The sequence below is a fragment of the Perna viridis genome, chromosome 5 (genome assembly GCF_037379345.1).
Source record: "Perna viridis isolate PV_CMFRI_1.1 ecotype Kerala chromosome 5, ASM3737934v1, whole genome shotgun sequence".
Taxonomy (NCBI): Eukaryota; Metazoa; Mollusca; class Bivalvia; order Mytilida; family Mytilidae; genus Perna; species Perna viridis.
This window is the reverse complement of record NC_142449.1, coordinates 33,720,728-33,743,342: the sequence shown is the minus strand read 5'-3', so window position 1 is coordinate 33,743,342 and position 22,615 is coordinate 33,720,728. Positions and strand designations below refer to the sequence as shown.

The 22,615-nt window shown below is 32.2% G+C and overlaps 1 protein-coding gene across 6 annotated transcripts; it reads left to right on the top strand.

The window, feature by feature from the left end:
- Positions 1–491: 491 nt before the first annotated feature.
- On the top strand, positions 492–22,049 carry LOC148617170 (intraflagellar transport protein 46 homolog). 6 transcript variants are annotated; one of them, XM_088584604.1, is made up of 14 exons: positions 492–643; positions 5,493–5,598; positions 6,686–6,709; positions 7,215–7,238; positions 10,641–10,741; positions 11,966–12,180; positions 13,127–13,201; positions 15,046–15,139; positions 15,919–16,053; positions 18,016–18,128; positions 18,352–18,418; positions 19,384–19,444; positions 21,353–21,456; positions 21,889–22,049. In XM_088584604.1, exons 1-14 carry the CDS (start codon positions 611–613, stop codon positions 21,982–21,984), a joined length of 1,248 nt encoding a protein of 415 aa, XP_088440730.1. In that variant the 5' UTR covers positions 492–610; the 3' UTR covers positions 21,985–22,049. The 6 variants fall into 6 exon arrangements, with proteins under 6 accessions (XP_088440730.1, XP_088440731.1, XP_088440732.1 ...); XM_088584609.1 differs by lacking the exon at positions 492–643 and adding an exon at positions 741–869; XM_088584605.1 differs by lacking the exon at positions 6,686–6,709.
- The last annotated feature ends 566 nt before the right edge of the window (positions 22,050–22,615 follow it).

Below are 22,615 nucleotides of genomic sequence, written 5' to 3'. Positions count from 1 at the left end.
CATGATCTATCATTAATTGACAAAAGAACAATAAAGCATAAAATAGTTGAACTAAAACTATACACATGACAGACACAATCAATATCTTCCGTGGAATCTTTGTAAAAAGATGAAATATATTGTGATGAGCCAGCTGAGGAATAGATATATAAATCTTCAACAAATCAATATATATATATATATATATATATATATATATATATATATATATATATATATATATATATATATATATATATATATATATATATATATATATATATATATATATATATATATATAGAATAAACATCAATAAAATCTATGCATGTAGAATTACATGTTAGACATTTTGTTTAATCTTTTAATTGGCAGCATACATATTGTTTACACCAGAAATAACCATTTTACAAATATCTATATCCTGACCAGTCAATATAAAATTGAACACAAAAATCTGTTACGTTTTAAACAGATAAACATCGCACATAAAAATTCCACACATGTTCCTATTTTTTATCGGAGTCAACAGAAATAAACCGTTCCTACCATGTTCACTATTAAGTCTTTGATGTTTTTGGTGATTAGTCAAAGTTAAAAAATCCCATAATGCACTTGCATTCCAATCTCAATGGACGACGATTACGACGAAGAGCGTGAAAGAGTAAATATAAAGCTTTAATATCAGTTACATTTTGAGAAAAATGCTGAGATGTTGATTTTTTTATATAGAAAAATTATTAAGCTATCTACTGGCACCACACTTTTTTCCGTAATAAATGAAATTGTTATAGAAACTGCGTGTTGCTAATGTAAACAGGTTCTCTGAATCTCACATGTCTTTCCAAGAGGCAAGACTGAAAGTGATCAGAAAAGAACCGTAAAAAAACGTAAGTTCATACCTGTAGTTTTTTCTTGAAATTGTTCCAATTCAAGTTTAGTTCGCAGTTCGATATATTTCATTGTGGGGTCATGAATTTGCAGGAGTCTGATTTAAATTCACTGGGAGGAAATTCCTTTGTCGTTTGTGACTATCTTGCAGATTTTTTGGATCAGGACTTGCAAGAGTAAATCAGTTCCTTAATTTTCATTTTACCATGTTTCTGTTTTTGGAGTTCTTTACCATATAGCTTTTTCGGTAGCATATGATGATATTTCATTTTTTCTCAATGAATATGTGTTATTATTAAACAAAAAACTGAATGCACTTATGCCAAGTTATGGCAAATGCCTTCACCATATTATGGTAATAAAATATGAGGGAGGCATCGGCCTTAAGAATGTAAGTATGTTCCTTTTTTCATGTCATATATTATTTTTGCTAAATTTGATTTAGGATAATTTTAGAGTAAGTGTGCCGTTTACCGGATACACTTGGGCTTTTCTGGTTACTGTCAATCCAACAGGGGTTTTAGATTGCTGGAGAAAGAAACGGCATCGGAACGATCATCCAATGTACGATTTTATCTGGTACCCATTTGGTTTTATGCACCTTTGTAACGTATATATTGTCTAACATGAGTTTACCTGAAAACCGGTTGAATCAGACAACTTTGGGTAATATCGGTCAGCAGTTTGGGTTATATCGGACAAGGAATTCCTATTTGGGTATTATCGGACAGCAAACGAATTTATTAAAAAAAATGTTTAACAATTCCTGAAACAGTGTTAAAACATTAGATCTACATGTAATTCTACACTGACATGATTAAAACATTTCAATTTATGTGTTATTTCTTTTGTATTTATTATACATGTAGTTAATATTGTCAACATATACATGTTTCGTTCAATAATTTCAATGTCTTTTTACTTCTTCACTTTTTGTTTTTTGCTCACCAATTTTGTTACGGTTTTCTTTCCTCTTTTTCTTTTCCCGTTCATTGCTTTTCCTCCTGGTCTTTTTTCTTATTAAGATAAATCTCATCTGATGTTATCAGTCTGTGTGTTTTAATTTGCTTTCAATTAGATGTTTTCTTGGGAGATGGAGATTTTGGCTTTTCCATGTATAAAATCGAATCTATTTCTGAGTTCCATGACACTTCAAGTGCTGTCAGTGAATTAGGCATGCAATCAGGATAAGATTCGACAGCTTGCACAACAACGGCTGGTAGTGACAGGGCTTCTTCAATAGATGTCTCCGATAATATTTCAAGCTGTCCAGATGTTATGAGATCAAGAAGAGTCTCAGCCGTGTCAGTGTCCAAAATCATATCTTCGCCATTCTCATTAGCCGTAGCTATAGATAATGTTTGATCATTTGTAGAGATTAGCAGGCGTTTCTGCTGATTCAGACAAAACATTTTCTTTTGGTGCTGTATTAAGGGTGTCAAAAGGCACAGATGGTGCAAATGCAGATTCGGGAATCTTTGATGGGTCAAATGGATGTATTCCACAAACCTCAAATACTTTGATAATGTTTGAGGACGTTACAAATTTTAGATAAGAGTCACAAAACAACCTCGGCCATTCCCATTTAGTGACCAAATTTGTTGGTGATTGGCTCATAAAGTCACTACACTGTCGATCATACACTTTCTGGAAAGGACCGAACACGGTCTTATCCAATGGGTTTAAGTACTGTGTAGTGTGGGGTGGGATGGCAAAGAGCTCAATGTGGTTTTCTCGAACTGCATCAATTAACCCTTAAGTTTCGTGTGAGCTGTGGCTGTTGAGGATTATAATTTGCGGTCTGTTGATTCCACAATGTTTAATGGAGTGATCTTTGAACCAAGCAATTCCTAAAAGATCCTCCATCCAGGCTTTCTTTTGGTACATGTATTTTGTCCCTGGTGGACCTTAACTAACATTGTAAGCTCATAAAGCCTTTTCAGTAAGACCCTTAATTATTGCCAGTGGTGGGATCTGGCCTCCAGCTGCATTCACATATGCCAATACCATGACACCATCACAACAATTTCCAACTCTTCCCGGAACATTTCTTTGGCCCATCTCCGCAAGAATCTTTGCTGGTTTGTGAGTTAAATAAACATTTGTGTCATCTACATTTATGTTCCAGATAAGTTGGGGATTGTTGTGCAGATTTAATTTTGTTAAAGTTTCATTTAGAGGGGCGAAGTACCTGCCAGTGAGATCTGGATTGAGCATACATGCTCGTATGTTATTTAAGGGAGTTGGCGATCTGAAGACTATATGAGGATGTCTCTTTTTGAATCCATCGAATCAGTCCCGTCCCGGTATGCCATTCCTAAACGGGGTCTTAAGTGATGGAGCTTTTGACAATCATGCCATTTTAAAGCAAAGTTGAGCTCTTGTTATTCCAAAACCTATTCGACCTGCCTCTATGATCTTGACAGCCACCTGATTTTCAACCTCGAGGATGTCTCTTTTTGAATCCATCGAACCAGTCCCGTCCCAGTATGCCATTCCTAAACAGGGTCTTAAGTGATTCTGTTTTTGTTTGTTTGTTGGGGTTTAACGTCCGAGCAGCAGTATTTCAGCTATATTCAGACGATGGTCTTAAGTGATAGAGCTTTTGACAATCGTGCCATTTTAAAGCAAATTTGAGCTCTTGTTATTCCAAAACCCATTTGACCTGCCTCTATGATCTTGACAGCCACCTGATTTTCAACCTCGAGTGGAAACACAGTTTTTTTTCCAGGTAGGGACCCTTCTTGTATTCTTGTCCCGAAACTCGATCAGCAATTGTTGATCTGGGTACTCCAAAATGCTGACATGCTGTTCTAATAGACATAACTTTTTACAGCAGTTACAGCCTTGTCAAGTAGTTTAGGATCATACTGGCACCTGACACCTTTGCCTTTTCTTGGCATAACCTGGAAATAATAGAAAATGATATTTTATTGTAGCTGCATTTTCAATTTTGCAATTAAATTATTGCAGACTTCTGTTTTTTTCAAGGATTGACAAACACTTATTAAATATATTAATCCTTATATAATTTTACATTATTAAATTAATTCAATACTAAACTATCTATTTAAAATAGAAAAATGTATGAATTTCATATTTTTATGATGTTTTAACAATCCTGTCCGATAATGCACTCAAGCATGAAAATAGGTTTTTTACTGTAAGGGGTTTATCGGACAGTTTTAAACTGAAGAATACTAGTGAAAAAGAAAGGCAAAGCACTTAAATAAATCTGTTTGATTAAAAATAACTCATACACTTTGACAGACAAAATTATTCAGATGAATATCAGATGAATATTTATATGTAAAAGGCCGATTTTAATAGATTTTACTTACCAGATATTTTTGGAAAATGCAGACGAACTTTTCAGGCAAACGGAAATCGATGGATAGATGGGAATGTGTTTGAGTTGACCAATTAGACGACCTGTTTTATCAGCAGTCTTGGGACGGCGAGGTGCTTCATCGGACAGCATTAATATCAGCACAAATATCTTAAACAGGAGTGGGAGGATCAACCAAACGGAATAAGGCTTATAACTGCATGAAATTTACCATCAGATAAAAGCCGCATGTCCGATAAATGACACACTTACTCTATCTGTAGGAGCCAGTAAAAGATATTCCATTTATTTAACTTTATTAGCGAAATAAATCCAGGATTAGTGAAGATTGCATTGTTTTACCATAATTGAAAGTAGTTTTTTTTTTATAAATTTGAGGAGTTCTGATCAAATAACTTGTGGGTCTTCCAAATGTTTTATCAAGCATGTGTTTTGACTACATTTCAAAGCTTTGATAAATAGAAATGTAGGGTTTTGCTTTGTGACAGGATGGCCTACGTGCGTTGTAGTAGGTAGTGAGATTTAAATAGCCAGTCAATTGACTTGGCTAAAGGATTAATTGTTTAGCCAAATCTGTTTGTCGCTGGCTTGTCACCGAGCGGTCTAGGGTTTGATCCTTGGTGGCGGAATATAACTTTGTGAGTCAAATCATGCTCTCCCGTTACATTTGGCGCCCAACTAAAAAAACCCACCGGGTTTGTTTAGCTGTTGAGCTAGTGTTAGAGTCGTTTGTGGTACAAAGACTCTTAAGGTGGGGGAAATGTGGCAGGACTGCCTACCTGTGTTGTAGTAGGTAGTGAGATTTAAGTAGCCAGTTAATTGACTTGGCTAAAGGATTAATTCTTTAGCCGAATCGGTTTGTTGCTGGCTTGTCACCGAGCGGTCTAGGGTTCGATCCTCGGTGGCAGAGTATAATTTTGTGAGTCAAATCGTGTTCTCCGTTACAGTTTTGACAAAAGTTTCTCAAGTGGTCAATATGATAATTTTTTGGACAAATTTCTATACATTTAAGAGCTTATCATTAATAATTTATATGTACAGTATAACAAATAGTAGACTCTTCGTAATATTCAATTGTCTGAATATAGCTGAAATATTGCTGCTCGGACGTTAAACCCCAACAAACAAACAAAACAAACGTAATATTCAAACAGGTGGATTATATACTTAAAATGTATGTCTAGGTTCTTCATGCTTAGTTCAAACATGTAGTAGTAGTTAATTGACCAACTTCCCTGAGACATATTAATGACTTAGCTGTGTGTGTTTGTAGGCAAAGCGTTTTCAGAATCAGCCATATGATGAGGCATTAGAAGTTCCTGACGGTGAAGAAGTTGCTAGCACATATTCTCCCACTCCCAGAGTTCACCATCCTTCTGGTAAATAGAATATAACAGACATACTTCTTAACATTGCTTTTTTTAAAAACTTTTTAAAAAAAAATTAATTCTTTACCAATTGTAAAAAAAACTTTTGTTTTACAATTTTCTGAGCTTTCAAAGTGTTCTTACATGTATCTTGATTTTGAAGGTACATATCTCGGGTACACAATCTGTTTTTAGTGATTAAGACATTATAGGAGTGTACATATACATTTTGATTCAAATACAGGCAAAACAATAGCTTTAAAACTATACAAAATGTGTTACTTGTGGTCCTTACAAATTTTTTTGTGGATCATGGTCTGCAAACCCAACAAAATAAGACAAGAACTAAAAGAGAAAAGGTTAGCTACTGACCTTTAGAACAATGCAGCATTAAGGATTTCAACCTGAATTACTAAATTTACTATGCAGACACAGTCATACACATACATGTATGTTTATTAGGTGAAAAAAAATTGCAAAAGTTAAAACAAAAGCAATTGTGTACTGTGAATGTACTTTAATTTGTGGATACCAATTTTCGTGGATCAAGGAAGAAACGCAAGTTCATGGATTCTTGAATTCGTGGTTTTAACGTTTTCAGTATACACATCAATTGGAATCTTCTATTTGTTGGGAACCAGATTTTATGGTTTGGCCTATCCACAAAAACCACGAAAATTTATACCTCACGAACAATGATACTTTCACAGTATTACTTACTTCAGAACAGTCTAACTAAAGCAAGCCCCACTATCCACTGCAGTACAGACTGACTTCAGGAGCAACTAAAACCAATTTGTTTTTAGGGGGATCAGGTGTAAAAGTCAAAGTTAAGATAAAGCAGACCAGAAGTTATGTCAAGTGCATGTTAAACAGTTAGCTCTTTCACAAAAGCTAAAAAGAAATTAAAATGAAAGTTCAGACAGAAAAAAAAACATCAATGTTATTAAAAGTTTGGTTAGCATGAATATGCCACATTTACATTTGGTTCTTGTATAAGATGAAAAAAAATGGAATCATTTTGCAAATACATGACTGAACACAAACTGAATCACTAGTATTCAATTAATTTGTTGTATTTTTTATCACATGCAATCAGGAGCTAAAAATTTAGGAGTTCCTGGTAAGTTTATTGAATGTAACATACATACGTACACATCATGATTTACCCAATAACTGTACACTGATCTCATTGTGTGACTGCTACATCAGTACACTTGTAAGCATTGTTTTAAATCACTTTTAATAATAAGTTTATAACTTTCAGGACCTATTGTTTTTTTTTTCTTCCAAAAAATAAGGCAGGGGTTGTTACATTTTCACTATTGTAGGGATATGAGATCATAGTGAATGCTTTCTTTCCAAAAAAATGTAGTAATACTGTATACAAAATGCAGTCCATTAATGCTGTCTTATACATGTGTATCTTTTATTTGTTAGCTTTTATTCAAAAACATTTGAATTTATAAAAAAATTTTGTGAGATGGGAAGGTTTTTTAATTTACTTTCAGTGCAAATATAATGTACATATCTTGAAGTTTTATTTTGTAATTGAAAGATAATTAAATAGAATTATATTTGAATTAAAATACATTTATAGTCCACTTCCCCTTTATCCCTTTATTTAGGCATTGATCGACTGGGACGCCCAGGTAATGAACGTAGTAGATGGGATTAGTATTTAACTATTGTAGTAATAGGCCAAGACAAAACAAATCTCTGTTTCTGTTGACATGTTTTGTTGTGGTTCAATAGAACCATACATTTTATTTTGTGAAACATTTTAATAACTTTGTTTGTTATCAGGTGCGGATCCAAAGACTTGCGTACCGGGTGTACGCCCCCCCCCCCAAATCGGTAAGAAAAAAAATTTCACCACAAGTTTCACCCCATAAAATTTTTGGCCTTGCTTTGCACGGCATTTAATTCAATTTACACCCCCCTAAACTCAAATCCTGGATTCGCCCCTGGTTATTTGAAAAGTGTAATCAAATTTCAATTGTTAAGCCATGTACATTTTAATGGTAGATTTTCATCCAACCTTCACAAAAAATATGGGGCGGATGGGAGGATTTTATTTTATTTTTCTTTCCTTACTGGATATTTGCTAGCCTAATTTTAGCTATTTGAAGTATAGATATGTTCTAAATCCTGAGCCACAACAGTTTCAGAGAACAAACATCATTTTAGTCACCAAGAAATGAAGGCTTTGTATGTTATACAGTAGTACCTCAATACTAGAAACTGACATGAAAAAAAATTTTGATTTTGAAATTCCTGCTCCATTTTTTTTTATTTTCGTCAGTTTTTTTAGGAATGGAAGGGGATGAGAATCTACCAATTAATTTTATATGGTCTTACTGCCATGATTGGCAAGCATAAAGTTTTCAGGTCTGCAGAATAAAAGGTATTTTTTGTCTAGGTCTGAGTCTTAGAGTAAAGTCCTTTTGGGTTATCAGAATTTAATTTTACACAAAACAATAATACTTTTTTTTTGCAAATCACAGTTAATTATTATATTGAGTGTTTTTTTCAAGCACATCATTTGTTTATTACATGTATTTTGTATTAAGGTGTCATTTGCTTACTGTAATCTGGGAAAATTTTTTGTACCATCTTTTTTCATAATTTTGTAAAGGTATGGTTAGTTTTGGTAGTCATTTCGTTATAAATTGAATTTAGTTTGACATTTTAAATCATAGTGGATAAAGTAATTTCATGGATAGATTGTTTAATTTTCTTTTTTTTTTTTTGAAAATTTAACAGCTTGTTTATCAAATTGGAATTTTAACGCAATAATATAAACATGGCATGGTTACCAAATTACGTGTAGTCTTAGCATGGATTTTGTAGTGTGCATGTACATAGTACTGAAACAAAATGATGTACATATTTGACAAAGTATCTGAAATTTATAGGATAAGAAATGGTGAGATACAATGTCTCTGATAGCATCAATGAAACATTTCTACTCCAAATTATTAGATTTGTTGGTTAAGTGTAGAATCTAGATCTGTGTGCACAAAATTTTGAAATTCTATTTTAATTTTTGTATTGTATGTGAAGAACTAGCTGACAATAACTTTTACAATTGGTTCTGTAATTACTAGTAATCTACTGAAATTATTGTGATAAATGTGACATGGTTGTAAAATTTGAAATATTTGAATAAATTTGCTTTTTGAAATTTTGATATAAATTGAGTGGGATTGTCTTGGGTATAGCAAAAATTAAAATGAATATTTTGTCTTTTTGATAAAATCATCATTATAATGCACACATTTAAACAAAAATTGAGTACCATAATTTTAATATTGATTTTTTGTACCTTGCTAAACTTCTTCAAAATAAGCTTTCTGGGTCAAGGATATGACTGAAGTCATCGCTTGAAAGAGTAATCAAGGGAACCAAGGTTCTAGCGGTAATCAAAAGAATGTAATCCAGGGACAAAGACCAGACATGGAAAACAGACATACACAACAAAGAACATAAGTAACTAAAATAATACATACTTGTACAAAGTAACAAAAGCAAACGAGCAACTCAGACTCCACTAAAAACTTGGAGCATGGACCAGGTGCACCGGTAGGGTGAAAAAAAATTAATTGTGGGCAACCTGAACTTGTTTATTCCTATAATGTGGCCATCTCTAAAATGAGAACAGATGTGTTTACATTATCATATTCTTTCTTAGGTTTAAATCCTGATTTGAAATCATATAAGCAACTGAGGTGAAGGGATGTTACTAGAAAAGTAAAGGATGTGGCAGTGCACCTGGTCTATACTCTCAGTACCAGTTTATAGTGCAGTCTAGTTTGCTTTTGTATTCTATAATTTCTTTGTGTATTGTATAAGTTATTTTTTTGTTTATTATGATGTAGTCTGTTTTCTTAGTCTAGTCTTTGTCTCCAAATTATAGATATCCTGGTCTTTGTTCTAATCATGGTCTCCTCACTTTTAATTTTTAATAATTATTCAATATCCCCTATGCTGTCTTTCTTCATGTTGTAGTACATGTAGTACACTAAAATTAAATACTGAAAACACATTAATTTTCATGGATTCTGTCAAGTGAACATATTCACGAGTAATCAAATTTTGTGGTTTCAAAAATCATTTAATCGTGATAGTGTTAAAAGTCAATTCAGCAGGTATTATTTTTCACGCTTTTAATAGCAAAAATTATGACACCACAAAAATCAATACATTTACAGTAATACTTTCGTAAAAATAAACTTAATGGACAAATATATTAGTTGTTCTTATTGATTTAATCTTTAATAATGTAAATTGGTTTGATCAAATTACATTAATACCTCATACCTCCTTACATTTTGTATTTTTTTTGCATTCATTTTTATTAATAACCTTAATTCAAATTTTATATGCTGTCATATGATATTGTAAAATATCTCATGTAAGGAAGCCCATTTCATTTTTTGTTGTTCTCAGATATTATGTATCAGGTTTTTTTTTGGCATGTGTAAAATATTACAATTTTGAGGCAAAAAAGTATGCAAAAATTTGGGTGATTCTAATTTTGGCTGATGCTAAGTTGTGCTCTGAGGACGTAAGTTCAGATAAAATATTTTGCAGAATTTATTTTTGCGATTTTAGACAGACTGCTAAAATACATCAAAATTAGCACCCAGCAAAAAAATTTCCTATCTTAGTTACTTGTTTTGTGTCAGACTTTATAAACAGAAAAAAACTAAAAGGGTTTATCATGCATTTAACACCTGTTTAATTTAAAATATTCTTTTATGGTCTCACTGTGTGAAATATTGGTAGTTTATACCTATAGACTATGACTGTGAGAAATTCACAGTGTGTTTGATACACTGCATGCATTTCAGGCACAAATCCAAGGATTTGGAAAATTATTGGGGGGGGGGGTTCAAAGAGGGGAGTCAAAGCTTTAGCTTGCTCAATAATTCATCAGGAAATCTCAAACAGTACAGTTTTTATCTATAAACTGGTTAGTCATGAATACAACCATCAAATAAGAAAATAGCTAAAACAAAGTTATGAAAGAGATATTGAACCTTTTTCAGTCGACCAAAAACAGACCAGCCGAGGATCCACACCACCAGAGGGCATGATTTCTGCAGAGAATTCCGATGAAGACGAAGAATACGACGAACAGCTAGCTCAGGTATTTAAGTGGTTTATTTTGTAACAAGGAAAGGTATAAAATATGATTATTGGGTAGAAAAGGAACAAGGTAGGAATACAAAATGCAGTGTGACGCTGGCATTGTTGCGTGAAGTGATTTGCTCTGATGTGGAAATGGACTTTGTACCTCACAATTAATGGAGCCATCCAAAGATCAAATACAATAAATATAGGTCACAATGAATAGTAATCAACCCATTCAATTTTTGGGAATTAATTATGTTGTAATGTATATTTATGCAGAGGACGCTTATCCTACCGGTGCACCTTGTCCATGCTCCCAGTATTTAGTGGAGTCCGAGTTGCTCATTTACTTTTGTTACTTGTATGTTTTATTTTAGTTACTTTATGTTCTTTCTTGTGTATGTCTGTTTTTCATGTCTTGTCTTTGTCTCTGGATTACATTCTTTTGATTACCGCTATAACCTTGGTTCCCTTTATTACTCTTTCTTTGATGGTTCTATTTATTGTGAGGTATGATGTCACTTTAGGCATCAATGCAACAGTCATACTGAAATTTTACAGGTTGTATAGTAATGTATTTCAAACCATTGAAATTTTATCAAACTCAATGCTATTCAATGAAATGAGTAATGTTTGTAGCATAGAAAATATTAAAAGTGATGTTTCCATGCTTCTACTTAACATATATTGTACATTATTACAACACTGTTACATGTATATGCTTACTAACATTTCTTAATTTATTTTAACAAGCATTTTACACATCCCAAAAAAAAACCTGATACATAATATCTGAGAACAACAAAAAATGAAAGGGAGCTTCCTTACATGAGATATTTTACAATATCATATGACCGCATATAAAATTTGAATTTTTTTTTACAATTGTTGAACAAACATCGATCCTGCAGATGACCAAAGTTCCCTGAATAAAGTTTTTAAAATCAGACTGAAATTGTCCGAAAATACCATGGCTACTGTAAAAACATTTTTTCATAGATTCCGTTGAATCAATATTTTTAAATGTGTTGGTGATTGTATTTTTTTGAAGGTAAAAATTGGTTAAAAAATGCTTTCCTGGATACTTTTTTTTGCTCCCATGGTTCATTTAATAAATGGCTACATTTAGCACAATGCTAAAAATTCTATGCTTACAGTTTCACATAGAACCCTTTTGTACCAAGTAACATCCAGGTGTAAAATGTAAATTTCATTTCATTACTAAATTTTAATTTCACAGCAACATCAAATGCAGCAGCAAGCTAAACAGTTCCAGCAACAGCATTCACAGAAGATGCAACAACAAGGTATGGAGGCTGGAGACCTGAGAGGAGGCGTGCCAGCTAAAACTAGTGAGCAGTTTAATTCTGAGGATGATGAAACAGGATCTGACTCAACAGATGAAGATGATGATGATGACGACGATGATGATGATGAACATGTACCTCTTGAGGGGTGAATAACTAAGCATACTTAATCAGTACTAATATTTTTGCAGGATAGGATGAAAACCTTTTTCAAGATTTCATAAATTCTTAAAATTTCTTAAATTACTTGTATAAATGGGAATTGAGTTCCAGAAGAATAGAGAATTGTAGATATGTGACAGATTTGTAACATTTTCCACAAAGGTAATCATTGATTGATGAAAAACTTATCAAAATGTACAGGTAGTGGAGGCTTTCAGATATTGTAGGCAGCTGTAGTTGATAGATTTTACAAATATACTGTTGAAGATATCAATACATATGGTTTGGCAAAACTTAGTAAATTGTGGCCCATTGAATTACAATGTATTTTGACCATGAATTTTATCAACATTTTGTTTTGAATTTAAACTAACCAGAATGGTTTAGCAGTTTAAATCATAAAAATATGGAAATATATGCCAATTAATCAAAACACTTTCATGGTAAATTGTTATACAGGTATTAATACTGTTAAAACAGGATTTCAGGTTTTCATTAGAGGCAACCCCTTTCGGAGAAATGTGCTTTATCACTGCAAATGTATTTATTTTCATGGTTGCCAATTTTTGTCGATTCTTTCAATTTTAGCTGATTTGAAATATAATTTGCCTTATGTAGTGTAAAAAAATATTTTGTTACACTTTTATTTGACTATCCAGAATATATTATTTTTTGTGGTTGCTAATTTTCTAAAATTCTGTCAAGTGAACATATTTACGGATATCATTTTTCCCGGTTTCAAAAAAAAGATAAGTGTACAAAATCAATTTTGCAGGTATAATTTTTGTTGTTGATTTTTTGTCTACTGCAAAAATAGCGAAAATTAGTACATCATGAATATTAATACTTTTACAGTAGCAAAACTCAATTTGTTAATGTTTACAGTTATTTGTATTAATTTCAATAATAAGGCTTTTTTTTTTAAATTTCAGGGCATATGATCCAGCTGATTATGAGAATTTACCTGTGTCACCTGAGATCAAAGAATTGTTTCAGTATATTACAAGGTAGATTTGCCTTATTTTCATACACAACCAACTGTGAATCTTGTGAATCGCATTCAGAAATGAACACTAGGTCTCAGTAACAACACAGAGTCCGTGAAAACTTGTTTTGCCCAGTCAGTCATGGGACTGGCTGGTTAGATTGTCCAGTTCGTCCCACAGATATTTAGCCAGTTCCACTCATTTTCGTAAATTTACTGTTATCGAATTAAAATTCATTAATGACTTTATGGTATGCCAAGTTGCTTTTCATTTTGTTGTATTGACTTGGTCGTGGAGTTTTTTCTCCATCTGTTTTTTCAGAAATGGCAATTAATACAGGTTTATTTATTTCCCATTTTGCATGTGATTAGTTTAGCAACTTTAGGTTGTATCAATATAATTATCTGAATATCAATAATTTTATTTTATCATAATCATTCTTCAACAGCATATTTTATAATCCATGAAAATTTTTCTGCTTCAGTCTGCTCAAAGTCAAACTCATCACCACTGTCCATTTCCCCATTTGCTGCTAAATTGTAGCTCATGATATTTTTATAATTTTGTGATCTAACTTTAAAATCGCAAAAAAATAGTGCAAGCTACATTTCGCATCTATTTCCCCATGATCATCATCATCTTTTATAGGCATTGTATTATCAGTCTGAACATATGACAGTTGCTTGGCCGTGTGCCAGGAACGGCACTGGTAAAGTGTTGAATAGGCCACATCAGCACAATGTCAACAATCTGGGACCCGATGTTACACCAGAAATTGAATTATGCAAACCAGTCAACATCTAATAACCAAACAAATAATCAAACTGACAAAGCACTGTGATGGCCATTTTTTACCGACTGTGATACCGCTCGTGATAAAAACATCGGACAACCCCATTTTTAAACAGTCAGGCCTGGCAGGACTGATGAATTTCGCATACTCTTGACAACAAAAATTACACTACACCCTTTTCAAATGCATGTTCCTTGCATTTTAATGAAGTCATATTTTAATTTTTTGGTCCCAAAATCCCTGTACAGTGGGATCATGGCTTCATATTTGTTTCTTTGCATTTTGACCACAAACCTCCTTACCAGTTTAAATTAAGGCAGGTTTCACTATACATTTTTATATAGATAGCAGTGATTTATCCAATGTTTGTGTAACAGAATTGTGATTCTTCACACTGTTAAAGAAATTAAGTAATTTCACTCACTTTTTCTTGTCAAAACGTCACAAAGAATTTCAATCTGCAGATCAAAAACTTTAAAATTTATGTTAATAATCGCAATAAATTATGGAAAAAATCAATATATTAAATAGGATAATCAGCTGGTTACTGTGAATAACCAAAATATAATCACACATGCCATGAACACTTTATGATTTAAGTAGCAGTGTTTGTAAGTATCATGCAATTTTTTTAAATTTGATACACCTAAAAAAGTTGCTTTATAGGTCTATATTATGAAATGTATAATTATTTATTCCAATCTGTCTGCTCTTAGGAGATAATCCATATGGAAAATCCAATAGTTTCTATTGTATTTTAGTTTCATTTACAAAGTTTTTTCCCTTAATTTTTAATTCTACAGTACTTCCTATATAATTTTTATCTCCTATGAACAAGGGTTATATGAAAAGCCTCATGTTACTTTCTGTTTACTATGACATTTTAAATAAAATATCAAAATTAAAAATACATGTATGTAGGCTTTCCAACCATGAATCACATTTTGCATGATTCTTACCTTGAGTGCCACTTAACTGGTGATCCTATTTTGGTTATTCACTTTTTCCAATTAATTATCGTATTTTGAATCTCAGAAACTGTACTTGTATTTTTCTATATTTTCTTTCCTAGGTACACACCACAGTCTATAGAACTGGAAAATAAATTAAAGCCATTCATTCCAGACTTTATACCAGCTGTTGGTGATATTGATGCTTTTGTAAAGGTTGGTTCTTTTTTCTTTTATTAACACTAGACAAAAAATTATCTTGTTTTTAAATATGATTTTGCAATTTGTCAGTTCAAAATTAAAATGACAAAACAATTATTAGTTTTTTTCTGTATCATGTAACAGGAGATTATATTTATAAATTGAAATTAACATCCCAACACTTGCACCTGTTTTTGTGTACCTAATGATGCAACGTGGCCTATTTTTAGAAAGTCACAATGGACAGTTCCAAAAAGCCACAATAAGTCACAATGACTAGTTCGAGAAGCCACAATTACTCATGATGACTGGGTCGAGAAGCCATAATAACTCATCATGAGCGGTTCGAGAAGCCATAATAATTCATCATGAGCGGTTCGAGAAGCCATAATAACTCATAATGACCGGTTCAAGAAGCCATAATAACTCATAATGACTGGTTCGAGAAGCCATAATAACTCATAATGATCGGTTCGAGAAGCCATAATAAATCATAATGAGAGGTTCAAGAAGCCATAATAACTCGTAATGACTGGTTAAAAAAAGTTATACTAGTAACTCATAATAATCTGCTGAACCTATAATGGTCAGGCAAGGAATATAATGCACAGTATGTTGTTATAATATCTATACAAATGTATCCATAATGTAATCAACTGGTAAATTAAAATATTTTAAGCTAAAGCACATTCAGAAAGGCTAATGATACTGGAAAATAGTTTTTCACTGCTTTCCCGAAATGTTCAATCATTGTAATAGTGTAATTAATTTTCTATGGTGAATTTTATTATCAGATAATGAGACCAGATAGTAAACCAGACACATTAGGTCTGACAGTGTTAGATGAACCTTGTGCTAAACAGTCAGATCCAACAGTCTTAGATTTACAACTCAGAGCCATATCAAAACAGAGCACAGACAGAAAAGTTGTAAGTGGTTATCTATAGTATTCAATTATGCCAGCTCTGTGCTTGCGTTATCATGATTTATGGAACAATTAAAAGAGATGTGGACTGTGGCCCATGGCTTAGGGTTGATATCTCTTTTAAGTGCTCCATAAAACATGATATTTCATGCACGAAGCTGTCACAATGGTTTTACATGTATTACATTTCTCTGTAGAAGTTTTAAGAATTTCTCACTGAGTGAGTTTCTCTTCATCGAGATTTATAAAAAAAAAAAATTTTGGTATACATTTAATTTGATCAAGTCAAGTATAACCATTTGTTGATACTATTAGATATTTGACCTATTGATGTTTACTCTGATAATTTTGCTGCATAAAACACTTTCATCGTCAATGTCAACATCTGATGTCAGCCGTGCAATATCACTTGTAATCAAAAATCAAGTATGCAATGTCACAAACTATGGGTGTGTCAGAAAAAACATTGTTTAAATGGGATATGTGAAATACAAAATGTAATAAAAGTTTTATGTATGCTGATTTTTTTTTACATCATATTTTTTTCAATTTCTTAGTTTCATGGAAATTCAATTGCTTTTATTTTGAATATCAGATACTTACTGATTTGATGGAAAACAATTTTAATTATCAAACATTCAAATAGTTCCCAAAAAATACCACAAGCTAAATGTACAGTGTGTTGGCTCTTAGAGTAGCATTGAAAAGTTACATGTTGTAAATGATGAATGTGGTTATTAAAGTCATTTTTTTTTAGCTTTTTAGCACAAATTGGTAGTAATGTAAAATCGTACGAATCGTTTCAAATCAGACTGGATTTTAAAAACATGGTATATTCAGTCTTCAACATGGATTGAACTTGTATTATATGTACTAACGATCAAGCTTGAATTTGGTATAAGGTAATAAATAGCTGTGCTTTAATCGCATGATATGCCTGTTGCCCTTTTAAGTTGTCCTAATGCTTTTAAAGAATCGATAGGATCAACTAGAAATGCTGTGAATACCCTCCCCACAAAAACAAGTAAATAAAAAATGCCAAAAAAATTTACCACTATCAAGGTTTCCTCAAGTTTAACTAAGTTTGTTGTCTTGATTTTTCACCCATACATTTCTATCTTGTTTGAAATACACTTTTCTTTCAAGATTATCAAGTACCTCTTATTTTTGTTAGTCAATAATCATAACAAATGGTGTGTTTTAAATGATTTTTCAACAAATAAAATTTCCTTGGCCGTTTCCTGCCTTTTTTTAAAGAGTAAAACTTCATAACACGGAAAGTAAAATTTGTCATTTATACAAATCAGTAGGGAGCTTACTTCAATAGATATGAACAATTCACTAATGTTTCATTAAGTTAGTGAAAATGTTTTTGCGTAATTGTGAGAAAACTTGAAAATCTCCCTTTTTTTTAAGTATAAAAATTCATAACATGGAAGCGAAAAATCTGAAATTTATAAAAATCGAAAGGGAATTTATGTCAATAGATATGAACAATTCACCAAAGTTTCATAAAAGTTGGTGAAAGCGTTTTTTAGTTATTGTCTGAAAACCTGAAAATCCTCCCTTTTTTAAGGGAAAAAATTCATAACACAGAAAAAAAAAATTTGAAATTTATAAAAATCGAAAGGGAGCTTATGTCAATAGATATGAACAATTCACCAAAGTTTCATTAAAGTTGGTGAAAGCGTTTTTCAGTTATTGTCCAAAAACTTTAAAATCCCCCTTTTTTTTAAGGAAAAAAATTCATAACATGGAAAATCTGAAATTTATAAAAATCGAAAGGGAGCTTATGTCAGTAGATATGAACAATCCACCAAAGTTTCGTTAAAGTTGGTGAAAGTGTTTTTGAGTTATTGTCTGAAGTGTGGATGACGGACGGATGGAGGGACAACGGTATACAATAATACGACCTGTCTTTGACAGGCGTATAAAAATTCTACAAAATATATACAAATCTTTTCAGGTTGTGAAGAGTTTGGAGAATGCGGAGAAGAATCCAAAGGCAATTGACAACTGGATAGAAAGTATAAGAGATCTTCACAGAACAAAACCACCTCCAAATGTTCATTATTCAAAGTGAGTCCAGAAACCCTTGAGTCCTTTAGTTCCTTTTTAAAAAAGTTTTCATTCAGGATACAACACTTCTGATTGTGGATAAAAATTGATGAATTGCCTAAAAGGAATTAAGAGAAAAAAAAAACCTTTTCATTTGATTTGTGTTCATTAAGCACAAACTTAATTGATCCATAATTCAACCATATTGCATAGATATTGTTATTATTTTGGTTTTTTTTTACAGAAATATGCCTGATATAGATTTACTCATGCAGGAGTGGCCTCCTGAGTTTGAAGAATTATTAAAAGAAGTGAGTAAATTATACTATAATGTATAGCAGCAATTTTTCCTGAGATTCTTATTTGTACAATTTTTGAAAGGTACATGTATTTGGAACTGCAATATTAAATAAATTTTATTAAAAAATCATATCAAAACTGCAGAAATACAAATGATGAAAGACTGCTAAAAAAATTTATACCTTAATTTTAAATCTTAAATTGTAACACAATTATGAAAGAAGCTCCATTCAGTGATTTTTATTGCCTGAATATAGCTGAAATATTGCTGCTCGGGCGTTAAACCCCAACAATCAATAAATCAACCATTCAGTGATTTAAAAAAAGAACTAGTTCTGCTTTTTTCCATCTATACAAAAATATTTTGTTCATATATTCAACAAGTGAAGTAACAAAGAAACCTAAGATAATCATAATATCAAGTAGCCAAAAAAAAAAACCCTCAGATAATTATTATATCAAGTAGCAGTCTTTATGAAAATCAGGCAGAAGGTGATCCAAAAACCACCAAATTGAAATTTATCTCTTGTTCAGAAACAGTTACTTTTCGCATAACCACTTCATTTGATTGTTGGATTTTATAGAGATTTTACATGAAATTGACACTTTCCAAGAGTTATTGTTCTTGATTTTGTTTGATTTTAGTGGGAGATAAAGGAATGATTTCTAAAAAAAAAAATAAGGATCTTAATATGTAAAGGATTATCATTATGTAAAAATATAGCAAATGTAGATTGAAAAAGCATCTCTGGTGGGGTTTTATTCCACCATGAATCACTTTACCAATTTTATATAAACTGGTTCTAAAAAAGAAAAATAAAACCCAACTATTTTAGACCAACCATTTTGAAGGAAACATACTGAGTAGAATTTGCAGTGTTGGGTGACTTTTGTAATGTGTTATGGAAACTTCATTGAATGAAACTAACTATTTCTTTACTAACACAAAATTATAAGAGAATATTGTTTTTTTCAGATTGGCCTTCCTACAGCTGATCTGGACTGTGATTTATCAGACTATGTTGACATAATTTGTTGTAAGTAACAAAATATTTGTGTTATGTTGTGGCACCATTATTGTCATAGATATAAGCATACCTGTTAAGGAGGTAGACCTGTGGTAAGGGATAAAATCAGTGATACGTTTGTATCATATTTAATTTTACCAAAGCCTCTTAAGGTTTCATTTAAAACAGTACGAAATCAGTCCAAGTTACTTTTATGCTTACATGAGATTGATGTAAAATGCTGAAATACAAATGTTCCAGTGATTTGAAAGAGTTGTGTCCTTTACCTTAGGTCTACCTCCTTAGACCCCCCACAAATTCAATGAATAATTTTGAATCTCCCACATAAAAATGTAAGATTTGTGGGGAAGTTCTTGGTTAAAATTACTATATTTTCTGTGAAAAGTACAGTTGAACTTCACTCGCTCGAACTCGGATGGCTCAAACACCTGGGATTTCTCGAAAACAATTCAGATTACCAAAATTTTCTCCATATAATCAATATAAATAACCTTGGATTTCTCGAACATCGATTTCTCGAACACTCAAACTGACTAGTCGATCCATTCGGTAGTAAATCTTAGAGAATAACCATCACTAACTCGAACTCGTCAGCCATTTTGTCAGCTTGGATAATAAAAGGTGTGAAAAACTGAAACCCTATCATTAGTCAGTGTCATTTTAGTTAATTACAGGTAATACTTGAGTCATCACTAATTCAGTAGTTTTGATCTTCACATAGTACTGATTAAAGTTCGAGAATGTTCCAAAGTTGGTATGAAGAAAGCATGAAAGAAAATCAGATAAAAACAAATTATTGACCAAGAAACTCAAACTCTGAACGTTTTTAAAAGCAAACACAGCGTTTTTAATGTCCACAAATCAACGTAATCTTCCAAAAGCAAATGAAAAGGATCCACGAACTAACACAACTTTGTAGGAAGTAAGCATTTTAATGATTAAGTCGAACTGGGACCGGCAACGAAAAAAATCCGGAAATATTCAAACTTCAATTTCTCGAACTCCAGATAACTTGAACACATTTCGATGGTCCCTTGGAGTTTGAGCTACTGAGGTTTGACTGTACTCAATAATTGAAATTTGACATAGAAAACTTCCTCTTATGCAAAAATCTCCCACCTTGGTTGAGGAGAACCTCCCACAAGGTTAACTGGTATGCATTAGCATTCCACTTAATAACTGCAGCTTAAGTTTATGGATCTGTGATGTTTTACGACAAGGTTCAATACCACAAAATTCGAGCTTTTAACTCCTGTAAAACTTTTCAAATACACATACTGATCCATAATAGAATATTGTAATCAAGGGAACCAGGATTCTAGCAGAAATCAAAAGAATCCATCCAGGAATAAGAGCTAAACCGTGAAAACAGACAGACACAACAAAGAACATGAAATAACCAAAATAATACATACAAAGAAATAAATGTGAATGTACTACTCAGACTCCTTTAAAAACTGGGAGCATAGACCAGTTGCATTGGTAGAGTAAGCATCCACTGCTTTTCTAGAAACACCCACCAAGTTGTGCATAAAAAGTTAAGTTTGGGGTAGACGAAGGGGGGAAGGAAAACTATGACACAGTTAACAAACTGGTTTTCATGGTGCAGATTGATACACCCTAACTGTCCATTAAGTCATGATGATGACCATAAATCTTCTGTAGTGATGACTTCAATCTTGTTGCAACATAACCCAGAAAGACAGGAAAACATGATTTTAATCTCTGATAAAAAAGTACCAGACAAGATAGTGCCTGACTGGTGTCTAATTGGATTGGGTGCACTGTAATTTTTGACATTGGGACATGGGTATACTCATCTCTTATCAATTACTCCTCCTACACCACTGAATAGAATTTAATAAAACTTTCACAAAATCCTTATTAAATACTAATTGTGTATATTTTATTTTACAGCTGTACTTGATATACCAATCTATAAAGGATCATCACAGCATAACTCTAAAGTTCAGGCTCTCCATGTGTTATTCACTTTGTATTCAGAGTTCAAAAACTCTCAGGTAAATTTTGCATTGTTCTTAATAAGACTAGTATTGATAAAGTTTTTTCAACAGAACTGAAAGAGCCACAGTATTTATTGAGTCTGTTATATCAAGATTTTGTTTATATCAATAATATCGATAGTAACGTCTACCAGTACCAGCAAACACCTGATTTCAGAAATAATTTATAATCAGGTGTCATTTTCACAAAGAGTAATCAAGGGAACCAAGATTCTAGATGAAATCAAAAGAATGTAATCCAGGGACAAAGATCAGGCATGGAAAACAGACTCACACAACGAAGAACATAAAATAAGCAAAATAATACATACAAAATAACAAAAGTTCGGATTTAGGACAATGTGATATACTGAAATATTCCATAATAAGGAAGTAATTTCAAATTTACCAATTTGTTGAGAAAGCTTAATTGTTCATTTTTCGTTTCAGCATTTTCGAGCCTTGGCTGATGAGAACAAAATGGATAATGCCTTGAAGGATAATGGAGGATTTGGAGAGTCAGGTGGTGAACAACTTCTTCTGTGATAAACTGTTATTTTCTAACTTTTGTAAATTATTTATTATGTCGCAGGAATAAATTATTACATGTCTCTAGTTTTATGTCTTATCAATAGGCGTTTATAAAAGTTTTACTTAAAATACATTGTTTATTGAGAAATGACAGCAAATATTTACAGCTTTTGAAATTCTTCGTTAACAAACATACATAATAGATAAGCTGGTCATATGACAAGATTATAGCCAGGAAATGTTCAAAAGTTATGACAATTGAATTGTTTCACATAGTCAGGTTTTTGTCCTTGACATAACTGTATAACCTTGACCTTTGTAACCATTTTCAAGGTCAGGTGATCTTAGGTGTATGGTGGTAGTCCTATGTTTTGACAACTTCCACTTCTATTTTAGAGTATTGCATCATATTTCAATCATTCATTTTGCTGAAAATGAGCTCTGGAATTGTCCAAATTGTTTGTAAACATCTTGTATATGTTCTTCAAACCATCAAACAGTATATGGATTTGTGATATCTTTGTGATATAACTATTTTGGATCAATTGAATTTTAATTTTTTTAGCTGGGATATATATTTCTAAACCTGCATCAGATACACCAATAACATTTACACTAATTCAAAGGTTGGGTCAAGTACATCAGT

What these genes read in the sequence shown, in the direction of transcription:
- LOC148617170 (XM_088584604.1), top strand. Translation starts at nt 611, where the DNA reads ATGGACGACGATTACGACGAAGAGCGTGAAAGA. An exon ending in CAGAGTTCACCATCCTTCTG is followed by an intron (nt 5,599 to 6,685) that starts GTAAATAGAATA and finishes ACATGCAATCAG; the next exon opens with GAGCTAAAAATTTAGGAGTT. An exon ending in AGAGCACAGACAGAAAAGTT is followed by an intron (nt 16,054 to 18,015) that starts GTAAGTGGTTAT and finishes AAATCTTTTCAG; the next exon opens with GTTGTGAAGAGTTTGGAGAA.